The sequence below is a fragment of the Melozone crissalis genome, unplaced genomic scaffold (assembly GCF_028551555.1).
Source record: "Melozone crissalis strain CALT ecotype California unplaced genomic scaffold, PUWL_Pcris_2 ptg000018l_1, whole genome shotgun sequence".
Taxonomy (NCBI): domain Eukaryota; kingdom Metazoa; phylum Chordata; class Aves; order Passeriformes; family Passerellidae; genus Melozone; species Melozone crissalis.
In genome coordinates this window covers 23,137,727-23,161,082 of record NW_026535796.1, presented here as the reverse complement: position 1 = coordinate 23,161,082, position 23,356 = coordinate 23,137,727, and the positions used below count along the sequence as shown (strand labels likewise).

Here is a 23,356-nt window from a genome sequence, read left to right as displayed (position 1 = left end):
AATAATTTTCTTGGCTGAAGAAGCCAAGCATTCCTTTTTACATCTTGAAATGAAGGTGTTTGCAGGCCTTGGATTAATATATAAAAAATCGTTTCAACTCTGAACTTCAGCTAATGTCAGGAACCAGACCTTCCCAGGACTGATGACATTAAGGCAGTAATGTGCATGTCCTCTTTTTCAATCTCCTCCTCAGCTTTATTTTTTAGTCTTCTGCAAAGTCAGAGTCTCACTATAGATTGACATCCTTCTTTTCACATTACTATCATTGGTCTTAACTCAGACCCTTTGCAATTTGGGTGAACACTTGTAGAAGGGAGCTGGGATCCCTCTGCATGCTCTCATCTCTTGACTGATTTGCAGGTGAGCTCTGTAGCCCGTTCTCAGGAATGTGTAGTGTGTGTTGAGCATTGCTGTGCTCTGTGATGACATGGCTCTCACAAGGCCAGTTCTTTCTTTTCTCCATTTCTTCATTCCCATCAGATCAGGAGTCCTTCCTGCAGTTAGGAAGTCAAGATTATTTCCCCAGAAAAAAAGGTGAGCAGAAATGTTGGGTCAGGCATCTTGGAACTATTGATGTTGCAGACTGTCACCTGCTCTCCATTTCTCCTTGCTGGTGGAAGTGCTTTCAGTGTTTGCAAGGAACAGTGTTCCCTTGATGATGATTGTGTTGAGGTTGTACCTGTAATTCTACAAGGCCTCACTCCTGAGAGCCTTTGCCTTTGGGGAAGAATAATCTTTTATGTCATGACTTCTGAGGGTGAAACTTGCTGCTGGTCTAGTGACAAAACCCAACAGTTTTCCTTGAAAATAAAAATTTATTAGTAGGACTGCTTCCTCAAAGAACTTAAACTCCTGCCCAATGTCACTTATTTTGTAGCAAATGTTGCCTAAATATAATTAGCTTTTTCAGATTTGATTTGTGTGCAAGGAGCTTGCAAAGGCTGTTGATGCCTTTGATGTAAATAAAGCATGGCTGCTCTTGGCAGAGATGATGAAGCTGAACCTTGGTCCCTTAGAAGTACGTTGTTGAGTTCTGTCCTTACCACTGTGTGTTCCTACCTTTCAAAAGTAGCATTTCTCACAGTAGCATTTCTCTGGGATTTCTTTTCATTTTCAAGGATGCTGTGAAGCAGCCTCTGCAGTGATTTCCAGCAGCTATACTCAAGTGCCTCTGAGGAGCAGGACTTGGAGGTGGAGGCTGTGGCAGTGTTGCTAGAGACCAGGGAAGGGTATGTGAGTGTTGGAGAAAAGGCTTCTGGCAGCTATTGTGCTCTGTAGTATGCTGTAAGAAGGGTGGTTTCCCCAAAATGAGCCTTGGAGTGTCCTGTGGAGCCTTAGTGGAGCTATTTATTTTCCACAATGCAGGCTTCTCTTTGTCCTCCCCTGACTTCCCTCTGCATGTGAAAGGATGATTCTGCTTCATGAAGGGAGCAGACCCTGATGTGCAAGAGACAAATGGAGATCCTTTGTTATCCAGAGCCAACTGTTCCTTACACCTGTTAAATGCAATCTTTGACTTACCTAGAAAAGCAGCTCTAGGCGAGTTAGAATGAGTATGAAACATGCAGAGACTAGTCTTTTCACAAAATGAAGCTTGCAAGTGGCTTTTTAAAAGATGCCAATGGACATCCAGATAGTTGCAAGTGACACACCACCAGCTCCTCTGGATATAGCTGCTGTGACATTAGTGCAATACAGTCTCTCTCTGAACCTTATAGGTGGAGCTACAGATGACATTTGATGTTTTGTTGTCTTTTTTTAACAGTTGTTACTCTGCATATACTGAAGAGAAGTGAGATTATTAAAATAAAACCACCAACCCTCCCCCCCGTTCTTGGTCAATTCCTGTGCAGGAAGTCTGCATAATGTATTTTTTTCTTATGGACAAGAACAAGAAGCTCAGTTAACCTGTGCATTGGAGACTATTGCCAGTCTGATGTTGATGTTTAGACCTTTCTGCGAGACTCAAGATTTTTTATTTGTAAAGTGTGCCTCAATTGAAATGGTTGCTCTGTTTCTTTTAAACTGTTGCACCAGTGTCATTACTTCCTGTTACTTCCTCTTGTCTGTTCAAGAGATGCCAGAGAATTGTTGAGCAAGTGTCTGATCCTGATGTCAAGCTGTTTCCTCTACATACGTGTAGCATTTGTAGAAACTAACACTTATCTCTGTATGGGTTTTATTGAGAATGTTTGGCTTTAGAGGAAAAGGAAATTAGTAACACTGAAAGATGGTGTTAATGGATTTAACCAGTTGTTTTGCAGCAAATCCTTGAACTGCAGAAGTAAAAGGAAAACAGCTTTGTTTATGGCAACTGCTGACTCTCAAAGACTCAATCACATATCAGATTTACAAAATGGGGAAAAGAAATCCAGTCTTAAGAGTACTGTATAAAAAGGTGCATACCCTTTGAGAAACTAATTTCAAAATAGATTAAATGAACATGAAAATCTTATGCTGTTGAAAGTAATTGTAAATCACCTTCTCACTCTTTGGTGGGTCTTGCATATTAATTTTGTTATGTTGTAAGCTATTGTAGCTGATCTCTTTGTCCTGCTGCTTGGAACACTGTGTTACAGGTAAAAACATGAAGAGCAGGACTTTTAAACAAGCTTGCTTTATACTAATTCTAATAGCCTTTATTTAATCAATTCAGTCTGAGGGAACCTTGTTTCCAGAGACAGGAAATTGCTTGAGGATTACTGGCTGTGGCAGGACCTTCATATTTATTTGCAAAATGTCTGGAAAAAAATAATAATAGAATCAGTCTTCCTTTAAAGGCAGTTGAAACTGGAGTTGCTGAGCTTTTCCCATGAGGCTGGGTAGAGGTCACTGGTCACATTCACTGGAATGTTTTTTCTTGAGAAGTAGTTTCATAGCTTAAGTGTACTCATGGGGGGTACTTGGAGACACCTCAAAACCCCAAGCAAAGCAGGGAGTGACATGCTTCCCAAGTGGATGTACTGTTCCCTTAGCTGCTGTTTGCTTGACATACTTATTCCTTACCTTCAGATAGCAGAGAGTTAAATATTCCTGCTCTAAAATGCACTTTTTAGAGAGAATGGGGAAGGATCTTCAACTTTTCAGGTCTGTGTGTGCAAGAGGAGCAAGGCATGGAGGTGTCTGGGACAGCATGTGTGGTGTCTTCCATGTTCATGTGCGCAGCCTGTTGACATTTGAATACAAGTATGCTGGACAAGTGAAAAAAAAAGTAGAAATCCAAAAGACTCCATAATCTGTCTTCTTGCTTGTATTTCATGGATGGTTGCCTGGTAGCTGCCCCTTCAGGTGTGGAGGACTGAGGCAGGAGGCAGGCAGCACCTGTGTTACCTTTGGCTGTTTTGGAGCACTCTCACCCAGCTTTTTCTGGCTTTTAATCTGCATGGAAACCATGATACTGGATCCATGATTTCGGGGAATGATTTCGATATAGAGTATCTTTATGTATAGTAAATTATTTTTTCCACACTTCAATGTGGATTGAAAATGGAGATGGTTTTAGGAGCAAGAAGCCTGTACAATTTCTTGGCCCAGCATAGTGGGCTGCTTGCTTAAGCCAGAGAGTGCTTTCAGACACTTCAGGCCTTGGCAGCAAATCTGAGGTGGGAGTGTTTCCCCAGCTGCTGCTTCCACTGGCCTCAGAGCTGACCTTGTGCAAGGGCCCCGTTTCTCTGAGAAGTTCCCAAAAATTTAATTACTGTTGCAAAGGGGATGTTTAACTGCGAGGTGGGTGTGGGAGCAGCAACACGGGGGTGTCTGTTCACTCAGGAGCAAGGGTTATCCTTCAGCCCAGGTAGCCTGTAAATGGTGGAGGGACAGCCCCAGCTGGCTCTGCAAAGGGGAGATGCTGATGTACAAGAGGTGGACCAGACTGCAGGTCACTAAAGGGAGAGGAGCCATTCCTACTATATGAACGAGGTGCCGAGAGCTGCTAAATGAGTAGTTACTCTCAGGCAGTGTTGCTTGGCTGCCTCAAGATCCTTTGCTTAACATTTTGTTTGAGTTTGATAACAGCTTGACAGAGGCCCCTCCCTGGGGAGTGGAGGAATGGGGATTCCTCTGGCACAGGATGGTGCAGAAGACTGGTTGTGCTCCCTCTCCTGCTGCAAGTCAGAGCATCCTGTGTCCCACTTCTGGACTACCCTAGTTCCAGCTAACAGGGACTTATTTTTAAAAATATTTTTGCTCTACCAGCCATGCTTTGTAAAGTCTAAATGTCACCGAGACAGGTGAGCAAGAAGTTGAAGCTTTAAACTGACCTTCTATTGAGGTACAACAAACAGGTTTTATTTATGAAAAGTTTTATTCTGCAAACTCTTACTTCTCTACACTTCTTTCTGGCATGCTTCTCTCCCACTCCAATTTGATGGTGGAAATCTTTAACACAAAATCTAAATCTTTAACACACCATCTTTGTATGATGGTTTGGTACTCTGCTGGTGAGGGATCTATCCTGAGGATTCTGCTTGGAGCACTTGGCCTTATCATGGTGTGTGTATGTCCCCTTGTGACATGTAATAAGCCATTATCCTTCTTGGAGTGTCTGTCTGACTTGATTATTCTAGCTTGTGCTGCTCAAATCAGAATGTAATTGCAACTGATCCCTTGTAAGAAAATCAAGTTAAGTGTAGCCTGTTGAAGGAAACTAATTAGAGGAAAAAAGGCTGTGAGGATCTTCTGCATAGTGATATGTCTTCTCTGTGAGTAATTCTGGTAATTGTGAGGATGACTTAAAGGAAAGCAAACTGTCTGGGCTCCTTCCCCCTCCCCCCCACCTCTTCTCTTGGTCCTATAGACTTTTGAAATTAGTTTATGTTAACTTGCCTGAAGTCTGAAATCTTCATGTAGGTTGTTGGGGTGGAGTCTGTGTGGGATGTGCCTGCTGCTGGTGAGGGTGCTGTGCTGGGGACCTGCCGGGAACAGGTCTGTGTGCAGGCACTGTGCTCATTGTCCTGTGCTCTGAATTGCGAGGGGATGGAATGGGGATGCAAAGTTTTTTCTTCTTTCATTGTACACTGGCAAGAGTGATGTGGCACTGTGGAATAAAACCTGCCCAGTGCCACTGGGATGGATGCCTGCCACAGTGAGGGGTTTGTGGCAGTACGAGTGCATCTGTGCTGTTAGCACAGTACATCCTGAGAAGGAAAAGCAGTAAGAAACATCTAGCAACTTTGCAGCTGCTAGAAAACAAAAGTAAAGAAAAGTAGTGGGCTAATGGATGCAAAACCGAGCCATAGTGCTGAGGCCTTTTGAAGGCCTGCCTTATCAAGACTTATTGAAGTCATTCTCTTTTGTGTTAGAATCCCAAATGCAGTCTCAAGGCCAAAGCCAGAATTTAAATTTTTTTTGGTTTGGTCAATAATCTATCTTGTTGGAAGATTAAATTTTCGGAGGACTTAAGGGACAGTTTTTTTTTTTGGCGTTTTTGTGTGTGTGTGTTTATCTCTGGAAAGATCTATGTGCTGGTGGACACTGAAATGTTAGGGATTTGTTAGCCTGGAATCTTCTGATACAACAACACATTTCTTGCTGAGAACCTTCTTTATAAGGTGGAATACAAATGACAGGCACTGTACAATATTTGTTGCCATTCCTTGAAAGTGGATGATACTTCTGTATAGTGGATATTTTTATATCTGGGAAATACAATCATTTTAAACTTGAGTTGTGTCTCACAGCTGTGCTTTTAGGAATAAATGTAAGAGTTCCTTCATCTCCTAGTATAGTTCCTTCCTTAAATGTCAGACTGCTTCACTGAAGTTTATATTTAGAGGACTTTGATAGGAAAAAGACTTCCAAATGGATGTCCTCTCAAGTGGCTGTGCAACCTGGTGGTATTGCAGCTGCGTGTATAGCAGACTGATGCTTTTAGCCTCATTAGTTGAAATGAAAGCGCAAGAAATGGTCAGGATAGGGAGAGGCATGTTCTAGTAGTGAGGGATTATAAAATAAGCTTTTACTGTACACAGGCTTTCATTCTCTGAAACAGATTAAGATAGCTGCATAAATGAGAATAACATCCTGGATATACAAGTGACTTTAGCAATCCAGTGCTTCTTTGTCAACCCTGTTACTGAAAGTAACATTTCAAGCTTGGATGTGGTTACAAGAAGTTCTGCCTTTGCACGGATTTTCTTTATTCTCTTTCCCTGAAGCCATTCCAGTTTACTGTGAGTTTTCTTTTTTAGGACTTATTATTTTTGGAAGGCATTCTGGAACATTTTGTGCATATGGTCCTCTGTAAATGTGCTGTTGTACTGATTAAAGCTGAAAGTATGAAACCTAGCTTTTCCGATGCAGTGCGGCAGGGGAAAAAATGCTGAAACAATGGTTTCTAAAGGGAATACTTTTCCAAATAAAGACATTTTCAAAAAACTCAAAAACAACAACAAAAAAATCACCCAAAACCAAAACCGAGACAGATTGTGAGATGTTTTCCACAACCCCCCAATCTCTAGTTCCTCCCATAGACAGCATAGATGTCAGTATGTTTAAAAAAATAATTCTTTAAAGCAGATCCAGCACTTTTTAAAAAAATAACTGTTTTCTTTTCATTCACTGTTGACCTGATCCCACTGCTATAAGCATTTTTGTAATAGTGCAGAAATCTGCAGCACATTGGAGTTGTGTGCATTAACCTAACTCTTCCACTGCTCCTCTACAGCTCTGTTTTTCTTACTGGTTCCTGGAAGTTCACAGCCTGCCCATAACTAACTTTTTCCTTATTTGGAAGGACAATGGATTTTGATCTCTTATCTTCTGCTTCCCAAGTAAAGCAGAAAAATTTTCCAGAAATTCTGTGACTGTAAAGAAAACATCTTAAAATCTGGGGAGCTAATAATATTTAGGGCTTTCTCTTGGGCTTACCAAAGCAAGGAAACTTGGATTTTTTTTTTTTTTTAAATAATACAATTGGAGTCTTCTGTGAATGTGTCAAGACATGTCATGACAACCACAGTATGGGGAAATGGGGAAGGATCACACAATACTGAGACTTTCCAGTAGTTTGTTTCTGATTCTGTTTCTAAAAGCATGAGTGCTGTTTGTAAGAATGAAAATTGACCCGTGTTTTGCAGTTGTTAATCCACAGTGACTTGAGCATTTCCATCATGCAATGGACAGTGAAAGGTACTGAATACCACCCCTTTTCCCCTTGGCAACCTTGCGCCTCTTCTTTGGAAGCATGCACCTTGGAAAGTCTGTTCCTTCCTTGTTACTTACCTTTAAAAGGAGTGTTGGAGTTGAAGCTTGTTTGGTCCCCACAGGAGTGTCTTTGAAGCTGCTGTCCATTTCTTTGGGCTGCAGCAGGGAGGAAGCTGGTATACAAAGGCTTGCACCCAGCATGGAAGGGAGCAGCTGGAGGAAGTGCTCCTTGCAATCAGCCCACAGGAAAATATGCTTGGCTAACCTCAGGATGGTTAGAGGAGCATCAAGTGAGATAAGGAGGCAAACAAGGGAGGGGTACAAAAGCATGATCTAGGTGCCAAAAGGACTTTAGCCTGTGACAGGAAGGGTAGAGAGGAGGAAGCTGGGCAGTGGGCTGTGCAAAGTGGTGAATCTTGCAGGTTTATTCACTTGAGGTAGGAATATTGGTGTGACTTTTTCAGTTGTAAGGTACGAATTATCCAATAGTGAAAAATCCAGTTCCCTGGCTTAAAGCTTGGGTGTGCCTTAGTGAGTCTGTGGAGAATTCGGTACATGCCAGTTATCAGAGATGAAAATGGAATTTCAGAGTTTACCCTGTCCAGCAGGCTTCTTTCTATGCAAACTCCAGTGCTCTCTCTTGAAAATGGAAGTTGGATATCACCAATTGTTGGTTTAGTTTGTTGGGATTTTTTTTAATTTAACATTTTAAAATTTAAAAGAAATGTTCTAGATACCTTTGTGGGAGAGAGCAGGTAAAAGCTAAATCAAAACAATTCTGTGAAAGAAACAGCCAAATTTGAAGGTCATAGGCCAAACCCTCAGCACAGTTGGGGAATGAGGAAGGAAATCCAACTATTCAGATTTCACTTCTGCAGTGGGGTTGTTTGCAGTAGGGTGTGTATTGATTCCAATGTCCAGAATAAGCAGCTTGGTTCTTCTTTATAGCAGGGAATATGTGCAGTTTGCCTGTCTGCTTTATGCTGTGACTGTGCTATGCAGAAATCTGCCTTTTTATAATTCAAATATGAAGGTGTAAAATGAAGCTACCAAACACATCATCTGGTTACTGGACAGGAGGAGTGTTACATGTTGTTTGGCTTTTCATATTTCCTCCTTTCCTCTTCTACCTTTTCCAATTATCCTGAATAATTGAAAGTTGGCTGTGCTGAAAGTCAGATTAAGAATTTTCTGAACTGCCTGCAGGTAACTTCAAAGGCTTTGGTTTTTTCCTTTGTCCCTAACTTAAACTGAATAGTGTAATTGAATTGTGATGCTGTTCCTAAATTTTAAAAACACAATTCTGTTTTTAAAAGCTTTCAACTAAACTGGTTTAACCACCAAAAGTAAGTGGAATGAAGGATTTCTTTCCTCTGCTGTCACTTGGACTTGATTTTTCTGTTTTTTTTTTTTTAAATTTAGCAGCCAAGAGGATGACTTTTTTTGCTTTAAAGCCTGACTGCTCTTTGAAAGCAGGCAAAATAAGGATACAACAAAACCAGCAACTAAGGGTGAAGGTTAAATCCTCTAAACCACACTGCTTACATTAGACTCCACTTGCAGCATGACCATGAAGCAAGAACAACACTTGTACTTAGCTTTTCAAAAGCTGTGCTCTGCACACCCATCACCCATGCCACTGCTAAGATCTTTGCTGTGTGCATTCAAGAGTTAGCAAACAATGTCTGATTATTCTGTGAGGGGGAAATCATGTGGATAAAATAGAGATTTCTTACGTGCATGAGGGTAGCTAATTTTCTTTTGCTAAATTTCAAGCATGGTATTTAAAAGCAAGCCAGTAGCATTCCAAACATTCTGAACACTTCCCTAAATAAACTTTGAAGAATTCAGGTTGAAGACCTGTTTTCCAACAGCAGTGACACAGGACATAACTGTGCTAGGCATTTTGAGCAACTAGAGAGCTTCAGACTGTCCAGTCTCTGGTTGTCCAGAGCATGTCCTGAGCATATGACCTTCCAAAGAATGCTTTTTCTGTGTGGACCTAGGAGTCCTTCTGTGACAAAATAAGAAAAATAAGACAATTAAGTCGTAATCCTATGAAAATTTACACATGCTTACAAAAGGATCTTGGATCAAGGGATATGAGTTGGCAGCTTCTGAAGGTCTGGAAGATAAATGGCAAAAGTCCCCAAAGAGCTTATCTTAAAGAGAGCTCCTGCCATATGTAAGTGTGTCATCTTTGGAAAGGGCTGCTGGTGGTGTAAGAGCAAGCAGGGGGACTGGCCTGCATGGTTTCAGTGGGAGTTGATGTCTGCTTGAGGACGTCATGTAGAAGCAGACCACTGTTCCTTGTGCAGGCAGGGCTGGCCATGCTACCAGGGGGACTCTTGGTGGAGCATTGCTGGGAAGCTGGCTTGATGCCAAGACTTGAAGAAAAAGCTGGAGATGTCCCTAAACTGGGAGCAATTGGTACTTCTTCACTTGTTCATAGTATTCCCTAAGAGGGTGTGTGACTATTGACTTTGTAGATATAGAGGATGGCTTATTGTCTTATCCATATTTAGTAGGTGTTTTTCAAGGTTCACATTATAAAGAAAGCAAAAAATCCTCCATCTTTATTGACTGATATACTTTCAACAGAGAAAAATCTCCTCCACTCCTTACTGTGTTTATGGGCACTGCTGGCTGTATTGAATATTATCTTTGTAAACATCTTTATTTAAACTTAATCCTTACATAACCCTTCAGCCTAGGCTGTGGCATGTGAAATGGGTCTGAAATGTCCTTGCTCTTCATACTTGTGCCACTGTCAGCTTCTGCCTTACTGTTCTTAGTATCCATTAAAGAAACCAGCCTGTTCCTTAGTGCTTTGTGTACACTGATTCTCCCAAGCCCCTGAATTGTTAAGCTGTGCCCCTGGGAGTATGTCTGACAAATATGTGTGATCTATACTGCACTCCAGCTAACTTCAGGCAGTGGAGGCCTGAGGAGTTCTTATAAAAGCTGCTTTTCCCTGAGCTGTAGGTATGAGGAGTGTGCTAAAACAACAGTCAATTTTCAGAGAATTGAATGTCTGTCTAAATAGCCTTAAAATCAGCTTTCCTCTGGGAAAAAGGGATAGTTTCTTATCTAGTCAGAACCTCTCTCTTCTAATTTTGTCAGGGAACAGTCAAGGCTGGGAACAAGTTTTGTAACTTGACTGAAGCCCAAAGGCAGGATCCTCACAAGCAGTACCTGTACCCCATGTCTCTTAACAATCCTGAGGGGTTTGTCTATGCTGGCACCCACTGGAGGGGCTGGCTACCCTTGTGTCTCCTTCAAATCCTCACCAAACTAGATCAGCTTAGTGGGATGTTTCTGTAGCAGCATCAATTTACAGCATTCCTGAAGTGGCAGCCCCGGGCCTGCAATAGACAGGATATATGGTAACCTGGCATTCAAGTGACTTGGTAGCTAAAGAGAGGTGTGGAAACCATGTCTGATTTTAAAAGAAAGGAGAGAAACAGTGCTGTGCTTTGGAGCAATCTGTTAGTGAATCAAGAATAAGCAATAAATGATTCTCTCGGAAGATGTTCTTGTTTTAGATGTTTCTAACTTGTTCGCTGTTCAGAGACCAGAGCTGCACTGCTGACTTCTAGGTGCATTCTTTGGGGGAGGAAGATGCCTCTGGGAAAAGGTAGCACACCTCAGGTGGCTCAGCAAATTTTGTGATAATTGCATGCCCTCTTCCTACCTCTCCTGGCTACTACCATGTCACCTGACATGCATTGTTCCAAAGGCATGGAGGGCCACCTTTTAAAAATACTGGGGCAGTTCTTTCAAAGGTTCTTATACTAATGAGGCTTCATTAAATTGGAATAGAGAGAACAGAGCTTTCTTGGTCTAATCAGAAGGGCATTTGTTGAAGATGGTGCACTGTTTTTTCAGAGCTGTAATTCTGTGTAGAGCAGTGACTCTTGGAGGAGAGCAGCCATCTGTTGGCCTGGAGGATAGAGTGGCCTCTTCTGACTAAATATGAACTTAGATGCCATGCAGGAGGTCTGACTTGAGAGGACAGGACAGATAAACAGATTACCTGGCTTGGCTTTCTTCACATGGAGTATTTTTTTTTTTCATTCCATGGTCTAATTGATGCTGAAGGTATTCTAGCAGGTAAGTGGAAGTATCCTTATTCCTTTCTGCATGGTGGAAGTTTGCTGAACAAGCATTGGCTCCTTATTCATGAAATACATGAGAAATCTATAGGCTGTGCTACAGGCATAGTGATATAGATTCACTCCTCTCCCCTCCCTCCAAATGAAACAGGAAACAAAAGGGGTAGACAGAGTTTATTGTAGCAGCAGCTCCAATGCGCATTACACTTTGTCGTCTTGAAATGACATTTCAAGGCAGGGTGTATGCAGACAAAGAATTTTTCTTTGAGAGAGATCCAAAAAGAACGATCCAAATTTAAAGATAGCCCTTTTGTGAAGTATAAGCATAGTAGTGATGTAGAACTAAGGGAAAACCCCTCTTTTCACTAGAATGGCTATCAGGTTTGTTAACAAATCTACATATTCCCTTCCATAATGCATCTACTGTTTTGCCTGAGTAATTGGAAATGTGAGTTGAGGCTGAGTCGTGTGTTTCTCTAGTCTGTGCTGGTGTATTGCTTTAATCTTGGAAGTACTCAAGGGTCTGAAGGTTCTACCTTCCCCAGTAGTAGGAGTGATAACCCAGATGTCCTGTTTGTCCTCACAAGGTACAAAAGAGTACAATACCTGCCTCTGCACTTCTCAGATCTCTTTGAGATTATCCAGCAGTTTTGAATTTCCTTGGGAAACCTGGCCAAATAAAAAATCTAATCTTCCTTCAGTCTGCATATTCATTTAACTGAAGAAGCTGTGGCTGAATGGGGTTTTCTTCAGAATTAAAAGTATTCTTGTTATCAGGTGTAAAAAACATTAGTTTTGGCAAATTTGTTTTCACCTGAGAGCTTCAGATGTGTATTGAATAGCAGGATACAAGTATTGAAGTGTGTTTCCATGTGGGTGTTTTTTTGTTATTTTATTTCATTGGTTGATTTGTTTTTCCAGGGTGTTTTTTGGTTGGTTGATCATTTGTTGGTGTGTTTACCATTAGAGGCCTTGCAGGTTAAAGCTACAGTAGGTTGGTGAAATGTGTTCTGCTGGGTCTTCATTAAAAGTAAGGGCTCAGTTTGTGCTTTCTCTGTTTCCCAGCTGTGCTTTGTGTGTTTGTGTATGAGGCTGTTTTTGCTGTGACAGTGCCTCAGAGGCTGTGGGTGAATCCCTCAGTCCTCAGGTATGAGCAGTGTCACATCCTGCTGTTTTAATTGCTGTGCTCTGTCCTGTCACATCATTATACCTGAGGCTTGCAAGTTGTTTTACATTCCTCCTCACAAGTATGTGTTTGCCTGCTGGCTGCCTGTCAGCATTGCTGTGCCTCTCCAGGTGGCTGCAGGAGCATTTCATTGGTTTATCCTACAGTTTGCTGTGTCTCAGAGACCCTCTGAAAAGTGGTGGGAGTGGAGAAAGACTGGCTCTCTTGAAGAATTTTTGAAACAAATCCTCCAGATGCTGTTCTCTGGGGCTGGCTTGAAAAGAAAAGCTAAAATTAATTGCTAGCTAGGCAGTCTTCACATTTGAAACATCAGTGTGTGATAAGTTATGGTCTTTCTCTAATACAGCTCCTTTTAGTCTTTCCTGTGTAGAAGATTGCTTTTTCTGCTCCTGTGACCTTGAGAACTGTGAATACTTAGTAAGATTCCTAAGTGCTAGAGCATGAAAAAGGTTTCTCTTTATTTCTAACTTTCCCTTCTCCCTCTCCAGATGTTGTAGGTGTTTGGCTCAACATTTTTTCTTGCTTTGTCTGTTTTTTTTAGATCAAGGTGCTCCTGATCAACCAGATCTTTCAGAAATTTTTTGAAAAGAAACCTTGGTGGGTGAAAGATGTGCCATGGAATGGTAGCATCAAAGAGCAACACAGGATCATTGCTTGCTTTGACTGGCCATGGGTTATTTCGTCTGCTAGTTATCTTTGGTTCCTTTATCTTGGAAGCACAGTCCACAGGTAAGTGAAACCTTTATGTATGCTGCAGGGAGGGGGAGGTATATCAGTTTGGAAGTGGCTGTATATTTTTAGGTGAAAACTGGTGATGGTTGATGTATTTGTACGTATCTTTCAGTACTCACAGGAAAAATTCCATCACTACTTGCTGAGCAGAGCAGGAAGTGTCTGAACTGAATGAGTCTTGCATATTAGTAAATAAATGCTTCTTCTTCATCCTGTACTTTTGATTCCCATGGTTTTTTTTTTCCCTCCATTCTCATCTCTTCACTGCAGCTGGGGACACTTGGGGCATCTCAAGAGCATGGACTGTGGTTTTGTTGAGTGAGATTCTCATGTAAGCAGTGTTATCTGTGTGCCTTGAAGCAACTGCTCATGTGGAGGGATGGGAGCAGAGATTGTGTCCAGCTCTTTTGCACAGCTGGTGAATCTGTTCAGTGGTTCCTTGTGTGCTGTCTTCTGACCCCTTAACACTGCTACCTCTGCCCCTCTATTGGATCCTCTTTTCAGCTTAAGTTTTCCGTCTCCCCGCATCTTTTGATGTTTCTCAGATGGATGAGTGTTGTGAATAGTGTAAAAAGCAGTGGAATGGGATGATATGAAAAATGTCATCAGAGATGGGAGATCTGCCTCTTAGAAATAAGTAGAGGAAGGAAAGGTACTGGATACTAAGAAGGTAGTACATGATGTGAAGTATGTGCTAGGTTACCCAGGATACCCTGAAATGTGTCGTCTTTTCAGACCAGCCATGATCTAGTTTTTGTCTGTAGAGAGATGTCTGGTCATAGGAGGCATGAGATGGAAGGAGGAACCTTGTTTGCTTTTCCAAGAGATTTGAAGGAGTTAATCCTAAAAATACAGATTTAACTTGAGCAGCTGTTGTAATATAGAGCATTAGCTTGACTATGTAAAGAAAACCTCAGTTCTTGACATAACTCTAAAAAGTTCTATTTATTTGACATATCGTGGCACCTGAGAATGTCATGTGACCAACATTCCTCAGCATCAGTGTGGTACAGCAGAATAAACATTAGCTGCCAGATCCTGTCAAAGTTGAGGTGATCCTGTATGGAAAAGTTGGCTGGTGCTGAAAACTTCTGGAGGAAGAGTTGATTTCCTTTTACTATTCCTGGCTCTTTGAGTTGGAAGGGAGAGACTACTGAAATCAGATATCTCAGGATTATATGTCTTCCTGACCTGATTTTGGCCTTGTAGGTAACGAGGGGGTGGGGAAGACACCCTTAAGAGCATGATAAATTGTCATTAATAGTTACTGACAGTGGGAAAGGGACAAGATATTTTTGGATCTGGGGTATCTATGTTTTTTTGTCTAGGCTTGCTGTTGTTGGTGATAGTGTCACTGCCTCGTTTCAGATGTAGGCCTGTCAGATATGCCATCTGAAACCCCCATTGGGCACTGCAGCACCTTCAGCTGAGACTGCAATAAGTATGCAAATGCCTTGTGCTGCACAGACTGCTGGATGGGGAAAAGCTGCCACAATACTGGCAATCCTTTTTAATATAATTTTTGAGACATCCAATCACATTACAAAAGCACTAGCTAGGCATGCCAGAAGACCCAAGAGTGATTCTGCGTTGTGTTTCCCTTTCTGTGTTATTTTTGCTTCAGGATCTGAAACCTGCTGTGGTGAACTGATCAAGGCAGATCATCAGCTAAACTGGATTACAGTGGTTAGGCAGGAACCATTTCCTGCAGGGGAAGTGAGAAAACAGGGGAGGCAGGATCATAGCAGAGGGCAAGTCATGTAGGGGAAGAAATCCTGGGGAAGGGCTTGCTGAGGGGCACTTCCATGTACAGTTTTTCTGAGACGGGGATGCAGCAGCCCAAAAGGCAGTTGCTGGGAGGGATGGGGGTGCTCAGTGATGCGTCATGGGCCGAGGGAGCTGCACCTGCAGCAGCATGCCAGCCATGAGTAACATTAATGAGCAAGTCAGCTGAGGAGCAGAGAGCCAGATGGAGAAACAAAGAGTACTGGCGAGGCGCTTGGAAAATCAGCTTTCCCTCCCCTTGGTGCCCCAATCCCCTTGCCATCCTGACTTTATTACTTTGCAGAGCAAAGTCATTCAGAGCAAGCAGAGCAAAACGATGTTAACGTGGAGCAGGAGACTGTATTAAATCTCATGGTGGTAATGCTTATCTTGAATGTGGAGCCAGTGTGACAAGCTCAAAATTGCTATAAAAGCTGAAGAATGTTCTCATAAAAAGACAAGCATGGAGACAATGCCTGGCTCAGCCCTGAGTAAGAAAGCAGAGCTTTTGATTCGTATGTATAAAACCATCTGAGGTATATTGTATTGCAGTCATTTTGCTGCTTAGAAATTCTATTGCTTAAGTTCCAGGAAGCTTAGAGACATATTCATGATCTGGGCAGGAAGATGTTCTCTTTGCCATGTGGTTAATGCAGAGAGCAGACTCATTTTCAGTCAGCAAGCATCTGCTCTGTCCTCTGGTAGTAAATGGGTTTTATTTATGCATAGATTTTTAAGAAAAATCCTCAGCACTTTGTCTCAAGCAGTCTATCCAAATATCCTCAAGTGCCATGCGATGAATATAAGTTGCTTAGTCACTAAACATACTGCAGAATTTGGGGAAACTGTTCCCTTTTCACGGGAAGATAGGCATGTATATGAAAATAACCACTGCACGTATTTTAACACAAAACAAATGCAGCGTTTGGTAATAGGCAAGCAGTGAAGCTGTGTCAGAAGAGGAGGATTTATGGGAACTTGAGTGCTGCTCAGGAATATTTTTTGAGCTTTATCACTGTTGCAGTGTTTTTCCTTGTCTGGCAAGTTCTCCAAGATTAGTTGTGGGAAATAATGAAGGAATGAGCGAGCAAGGAGACTTGGAAAGCTCCTGAGTAATATTGAGGCTTAGTTCTTCATCTTTTCTGTTTCTTTAAGGGTTCAACTGGAATGTAGCTAATAGCCAGGATGCTTAGTAGATAGAGATGGGGAGTTTTTTAAGCATTGGAGAAGAGCAGTGAGTGACAACCTTTTAATCTGCATTTCCACAGATAATGCTTCCCTATTTTTTCTTTGTTGCTGTGACTTTTGTAATTTTACCCCCTCTCCCTCCCATCTCTGTCCCTCAAGGCCTTGTATTTATATCTCATTCACAGTGGTCCTCCTGCCTGGCCAGGCTATTTTTGGAAGAATGACAGTGGATCAGATTAAGTTGTTCATTAAATTGTAACATGTAGTCTGTAAAATACTCTGAAAGCTTCCTATGATTTATGTTCCAAATGTGTAATCTCTCTTGGATTCATGACTGGCTCTGTCAGAAACCTATCAAAACAGGTTGGGCCTTTCATTATTGATAATAGCATCACCTGATCCTGGGAAATGCAAGTAAATGTGTTGGTAAAAGTATTAAACATCCTGAATTAAGCAAATATCAATACCCATAAAGGAGAGAGTGTAAATATTAACCTTTAAAAATTAATAGTAATGCAGACTCAGTGAATTGAAGTCCATTTAGATTTAGACACAGTCTGATTTTTGTTGACTGCACGTGCAAAATGCTATAAAGTTAGTGCTTTAATTTTTAGGATTGCCATTAAAGTGATAAATTGAGCTTGAATAAACTGAAACAACTTCATTCCTATGTGTTGTCTGTGACACAAATGCAGCCAATCTGCTGCTTGCTGTTCTCAGGTTGTTTCCGTGCCAAGGTTATTCTGCACAGAAGCTCTTGGACACCGCTGCTATTTGTTTGCATTGCACAGAGCAGCTTGTTAGAGCACTCTCTGCTCATTGAGCAGATCCAGACTTGTTCCTATTCTCTGGGAATCTCTATGAAGCAGAGCTTTCCTTTGTCTCTGATTGTGCAGCTGAAAGGGAGGCATTTATACAGCTAGGGATGAGTTCAATGGCCCTGAAAACAAGGACACTGTAGCGCTGGATGGCCAGACAGAAATGTGGAAAGTGTCATGCATGAGCAGATGATCTTGATTCTAACCTGTATGCTTCATGGAAGTGTGGGTTTGGAGGAATTGCAGTGTCAGCCCAAAGCAGGGTGACTTTCTTCGTGGAGAGAAGGGGGAGCATTTTCAGGAGCAACTCCTCTTTCCAGTCCCTTTGTAGAGCTTAATAAGAGCAGAGTGGTATGGAGGAGCATGGTGAGGAGCTGCAGAATAATGGCCAGGCTGCAGAGATGGCTAGGAAGCAGATGCAGGTAGGTTCAGAATTAGACTATTCATATGATGAGGATAATATTCACGCTGCTACACACACTGACCCAGGCAGTGTTACTTAAGTAAATGCCTTGAAGGGAGTAATAAGGATCTCAAGAAGCCACATAACTTTTTAAATTTTAACGAGTTCTAGTGGCTGAAGAATTAATTAAGCTTTGTGATGTTTAGCCAGCTGCTGGCTTAAACCATGATAGCATAATAATAATGCTGAACTCTCCTTTTGTCTGTCTTAGGTTGGCTAAGCAAATCCAAAGGACCTGCATGTGAGTAAACTTACATTTACTGCTATACTATGAGAAATGAGTGTGATATTTTACTGGTTAATATAAGTGTCTGTGAGTTAGGATTCCCATTATACTTTTTGTCATGTTGCATAGGCTTGAGATTCATCTCTATGTCCCATTTTCATTTTTGACCCTTGGATTTGGGAATGACAGCTGCCCTCGGTTTAAGAGATGGAGATCACCTTCCCATCTTTCACTGTGCTTGGAAGGCATCCTTGTGCCTTCTACAGCATTTCACTTCAAATGACTCAAGAAAACAAATCAGAATAAATATTTCATTAAATGCAGAGACATGCTGCTTGTGAGAGTTTTGAGAGGCTGACATAGTACCGAGAGGACAGGGGAGGACAGGCTGAGGTAAAAAAAATATTTCATTTCCTTTAATCAAGAAAAGTGAACATCTCAGCATGATTCTTGATATATTCCATTGGATACTCCTGCTTTTCATTTCATGTGCTCGGAAAAAGTCTAAAGTCATTCCAGTGGCCATGTTATGGATGCATGCAACTTTGGAAGCAGTTGGGAAGCCTATTTGATTTCCTTATCTCTCCTAAATATATAAAATAAAATTTTCTGTATGTTTTTGTTAAACTCTGAAATAGGATTTGTTTAGTCTGAACTTTTCCCCTCCTCTGAAAAAAACCAAAAAACTAAAAAAGAATGAAAACAAAACCCAAAAAAAACCCCCAAAAAAACCTCACTAAAAAAAAAACCCCAAAAAACCACCACAGGAACAAAATCTGAGGGGAATGGATTAATGAAGAAGAATTCAAAGGTGTTGGAGGGGAATTTTGCCACCTACCAAATTTTGGTCTTCAGAAAGTGGGGGTTAAGAGAAGTGCTGATGGGATCTGAATCCTCTTTTTTTTATTCACTGCTTCAGTATTGCTCCTGGCAAGAAAAGCAGTATCACATACATAAAATATTAAGGGGCTTTCAATTCTTGGCTATGGTTGCTAGCAGGGAAATCAGCTGTTTTAGGAAAAACCTCAGGAGTTGTCTGGTCCAATTCATCGTGGATTCTTGGGTTAGAATGCAAAAGACGGAAACTGGTATGAGTTTCATTGTGGAGGGAAGCGGGAGGGGTGCTAAGTGCCATTTGTTCTTCAGGTGAAACTAGTTGTGAACTATAGTCCAGGTTCTGACTCATCACCATCCTGCTCCTCCTTGAGGACTGCTGCTGGCTAGTCTGAAGATACACATTTCTCTTTCTCTTCTTATTTCCACTCAGTCTTTTCCCTTTTATTTGCTAGAGGCAATCATTTGGGAAGAGTTTGGGTTTTTCCCTAGTATTACAGGAAAACTCCTGCCAGTGGGATAGAAGAAAGTTTGCTTGTTTATCACCTTGTCCCAGTTCCTTTCCTGTTTTCTCTCCCTTTTGAATCCTGCACTGGTTCCCAGGGCAGCTGAGGCACTATTTTTTAGAATATGTGGAATGTTTTTCATCTGTGCAACCCATGTCTGCCATTGCTTCTCCAGCCCTTACATTTAACTGAAGTAACACAAGTAGTTCCCACTTCCTGTTCATGCTGCCAGCTGATAGTGATTCTGCAGTGGGGATGGCAGAGCAAGAAGTGCATTTGCTGTGGAACTGTGGCAAACTTCAGCCTGGGCTGTTTCTGCAAATACTGCTGGAATAGTTGGTGTGTGGTGTGTAAAGCTGTGGGTATAACCTCAGCATGCTGACACGGGTGGCAAGGAAGAAACAAGGGGTAGGGCAAAGTAGGAAACTGTAGATTGTTGAGTCTTCAACTTTTGTGGCCAAATCTGTCAAGGCTCTGCTGAACCTGGGAATCTGTGTCTAGTTGAGGCTTTTTAACAAGCTGCCAATAGTCCAGAGTGCAGATGATACTAAAGGCACTTGAACAGCAAGCTCAGAAATGTTTGTACCTTTGTGAAAGTAATTGGAACAGGATTATGGCATTGTCACAAGAGGTTGTATATGTGCTTATCTGTGTGTGTTGGTCTGCATATAAAACCCTGTTTTCCTTTTAATGAACTGAAACCTCTGGGGAGCGTTCATCTTCCCCTGCAAACAGGAATTCCTGAGCCTCTGCTTCTGCAAAGTGTTGCACTAGAGTTGGAGGGCTGCTTCCAGATGTTGTTAAAGGGATTTGAAGTAACCCCTCTGGTGTGGGGTTGCACAGATGAGTTACAGGATGTGCTAGGTGGATTGGGCTGGAGCGGGCTTATTGCTAAACTGTTGAAGAATAAAATGAGCTTTTGGCCCAGCCTAGTGCAGTGATCCTTTTATTATAGAATGGGGAGGGGAACTTCTGGATTTTTTGTACTGAGAAGAGTACCTAATCTCAAGAGGTTGTTGGGATGCTCCCTTATTTCTTGTGTACTTTGGCATGGTTGATGCTGGATGGAGATGTCTCCCATGTTTCTTCTCTATAGGTTCAATGCTGTGAATGTTAAAGTAAGTTTGTTTATCCACCTAGCATAGTAAGAAGCATTTCAGTGGGAGCACAAGCCAAAGACTTGAACAGTAGGGCAACAAAAGAGCATCTTGAAATCCTGTGGGCTCAGCATTTTAGGTCCAGCCAGTCATCTTAATTCAATTGGGAAAAATATTTCTTGTTCCAAAGCAAAAAAAATACCATTACTGCTGCTTTCGAGATACATCTTTTACTTCATCAGTAAAGGGAAAAATATGTCTTACTTGAAAAATGTTGCCTTTCTGTAGAGTGAGATAAGCACCTCTGATGGATGTTGTCTTGAGTTTTCAGCCCACAGACAGGGATGGAACATGGTAAGCTTTGACACATGCAGAGTCATAATTAGAAAGTCGAATGCTGCTGCTGCATTTCTGGCTAGAAAGACCATTTTCAATGTCCTGATAAGAAGACCAACATGGTGTTTAAAGAATTTTGCGTCAGACATATCCTTAGACACTGATATAACTGTTCAGGAAGAGAATAAAACTTTTTTGTGCTCTTACCAATGTTGTAAGGCAAGTGGGGTTTGTAGGAAGGTGGTAGAAGAGATTGAACGTGAATGAGGATCAATAGTGAATAAGATTCTAGGAAGGAGAGGAGGGGGACAGGAGTGCAGCAAAATAGGAGAGTGACCATTGTGACAAAGATCCTAGTGATTTATAAAGCAAATGAGTGGTTTGGTGGTTAAGTAGTGCAAATCCTAAAAGAAGGTAGTGTTTTATTTATGCAAGTAGATTAGAACAGTTGAGAATAGCATGGCCTTGGGAGGGAGAACTGTAGTAGAAAAATATATGTGTTTATTTTTCAAGGGTCATGTGTAGAGGAACCCTTTTTGTGAAGAAGATAAACTATTAAAGCTGCCTAACTCTAGATCCTTGTCAACACTCCTTGCTGATGATGATGCCTTCCAGGTGGTGTCTGTATGTCACTGTAAGTGTGGAATGAAATTATGTTAGGGTGGATAGGTGACTTCTAGTGCTGCCTTTATTCAGGACTACCACCATGTTGGAGATTTAACCTCCAGGAGACTTAGCTGATGCTGCAGAGACCTTTAGGAATGTGCTTCTGGTGTGTCATACAAAACTCACAGCTGTTGATATATCTCTGTCATGGGAGGAGAGAAATGTGGATTTCTAACAGAGTTTCCTTGTTCCTCTTGTAACTTCAGAACAGCTATCTTTGAAACTCAGAGCCCTGGGGGTGCCCCTGCTGTGTAACCAGTCTCCAGTAGTTCAAGTTTTGGGCCTGCTGGTGTGCTTTTGGAAAAGGAGCTGTACTGTACGAGTTGTGCTGAGCCATGCTTTGTGCTGCAGCACATCTTCTGCACAGGCAAAGTGTGTAAAGTATCTGTAATGCTCTGTATTATCCTAAAGCCAGTACTTCCCTTCTGTCCCTGGTTTTGCTTTCCTGAACAAAAGTAACAGTTGAATGCACCTGGAAGACAACCTTCAGGTTTCATTGTAAACACTTTCTTTGGTGTAAAGATTTAGGTTGTAAGATACTAAGACAAGGTAAAAGGTTTATCATTTGCCTGTTTGGGTTCAGCTGTCTCTTTTCTCTCAAATGAGGAAATTACTAATTTTTCATATATAAGCTGAGAAATTTTAATATCCTCACAATCTGCAATGACTATGCCTTTAAGAGCAAGTCTTAGTGAAATCCATCAATGTGGCAAGTTTGGTTTTTTACACTTTATTCTTTTAGTCCTCCAGTTCTTTGCCTTTCCCAGCAAACTAGTCTTGCTGCAAATGTTAATGCCATTAGCACAAAGCATGGTTGACCTTTGAGCCTTCTCATTTTGAATCTCTTTATTTGCATTTACTTCTCAAATATTTAAATGTTATCTTGAAGTTGACAGTTTGTGCTTTGATGGGGACTGTTTCCTCCATGGCATTTAGTAAGCTGGACTCCACTTGTGGAGCAGTTGAGGGGAGATGTCCAGTGCTGGGGGAGCTGAGCTCTCTCTCTGTGGGTACAGGACCCTTATAAATTTTGGTCCCTGGAGCGGTAGTGAAACACATAGAGGCAGATGACCAGCCTGGCAGGGCAGGCCCTGTTAGTGCACTTGTGCTGTGTGGGACAGGAGGTGTGTGCAGTGGTGTCTGCTGGCACCAGGCCATGCCTCTGCCAGCAGACACCACTGCACACACCTCAAGTGTAGTGTGGGGGCTCTGCTGGAAGAGGTTAGCTCCTGGGGGAAGTTCTGTCTCCCTGCCTCCCCTTGGCTCCCTGGGGAGCTGACTGCCTCTTGGCACATGCCTCCAGCTGTGGAAACTCCTCAGGGCTAGAGCACCTTTTCAGAAAACTGCACTTTTTTGTTTGTTTTGTTGGGGTTTTTGGGCTTTGTTTTTTTGGTTTGTTGTTGTTGTATGTTTTTCATGTCAGTATTGCCTTGGTCATGTCTGCTCCCACTTTAACCAGGTCTTTTCTGGTTAAAGGTCATGAGCTGATCATTTGTATGAGTTGAGTCCTTGGGTAGGCAGTGGTAAGACTGCATGGGGGAAAAGGAACATTGCAGCCTGTCATGGCTGGTAGGGCTGCTTTTAGCATCCTTGATTCTTGCTGTTAGTAAAACAAAGAGGGATTGGTATAAGCTGCTGTAACTAGGGGTGTTGTGAAGAGATTCATTCTCTGACTACAGTCAAGGTGAGCAAATTCATAGCTATATTACTGCATACCTCTGGCCAGTTGTCTGAGGCAGGTCAGGAGTATTTCATGCTTGGCTGCATTGGCTGCCATGAAGGGATTTGAGAGGATGAAAATTAATGTCTGTTCTACATCCTCTGACAGCAGGAAAGCATCTTATCATTAAGTCTGTTTCCATCCGCTCAACACTTGACTTAATTAGTTGCTTCAGATGGAGGAAATTTTTCTCGTGACTTTCGTTAGTAGCACCAAGGGAGGATGCCTGCAGAATCTGAGCTTTTGTGGTTTTATTTCTAAAAAGCTGCCACTGAATGCTGAGTTTCAAACCTGCTTGCCAGCATGCACTGTGCACAAATGAAACCAAACACATCTCTCTTTCCAGAAAGGTCTATCACCTTTCTCCTTTCTGCAGCAGTAGAGGTTGGCCTCCTCATTAAATGCAGATACTTCTCTATAGATAGGAGTTAAAACACCTAAGCAGGAGTGGGATGAGGGGCTCTTACATATTTCATAGACTCATAGGATACACTGAGTTGGAAGAGATTCATCAGGAACATTAAGTCCAACTCCTGGCCCTGCGCAGAGCACCCCAAGAGTC

The 23,356-nt window shown here is 41.9% G+C and overlaps 1 protein-coding gene across 4 annotated transcripts in view; it reads left to right on the top strand.

The window, feature by feature from the left end:
- Window positions 1–23,356, top strand: part of SUSD6 (sushi domain containing 6) — a 90,376-nt gene that overhangs the window by 30,527 nt on the left and 36,493 nt on the right. For 3 of the 4 annotated variants that reach the window (XM_054275778.1, XM_054275779.1, XM_054275780.1), the window contains 2 exons: window positions 12,986–13,173; window positions 17,621–17,650. In XM_054275778.1, the coding sequence (XP_054131753.1) occupies window positions 13,053–13,173; window positions 17,621–17,650 (151 nt within the window). In that variant the 5' untranslated portion in view covers window positions 12,986–13,052. The remainder of the gene's footprint in view (window positions 1–12,985; window positions 13,174–17,620; window positions 17,651–23,356) is intronic. The other variant, XM_054275781.1, reaches the window with a different exon arrangement.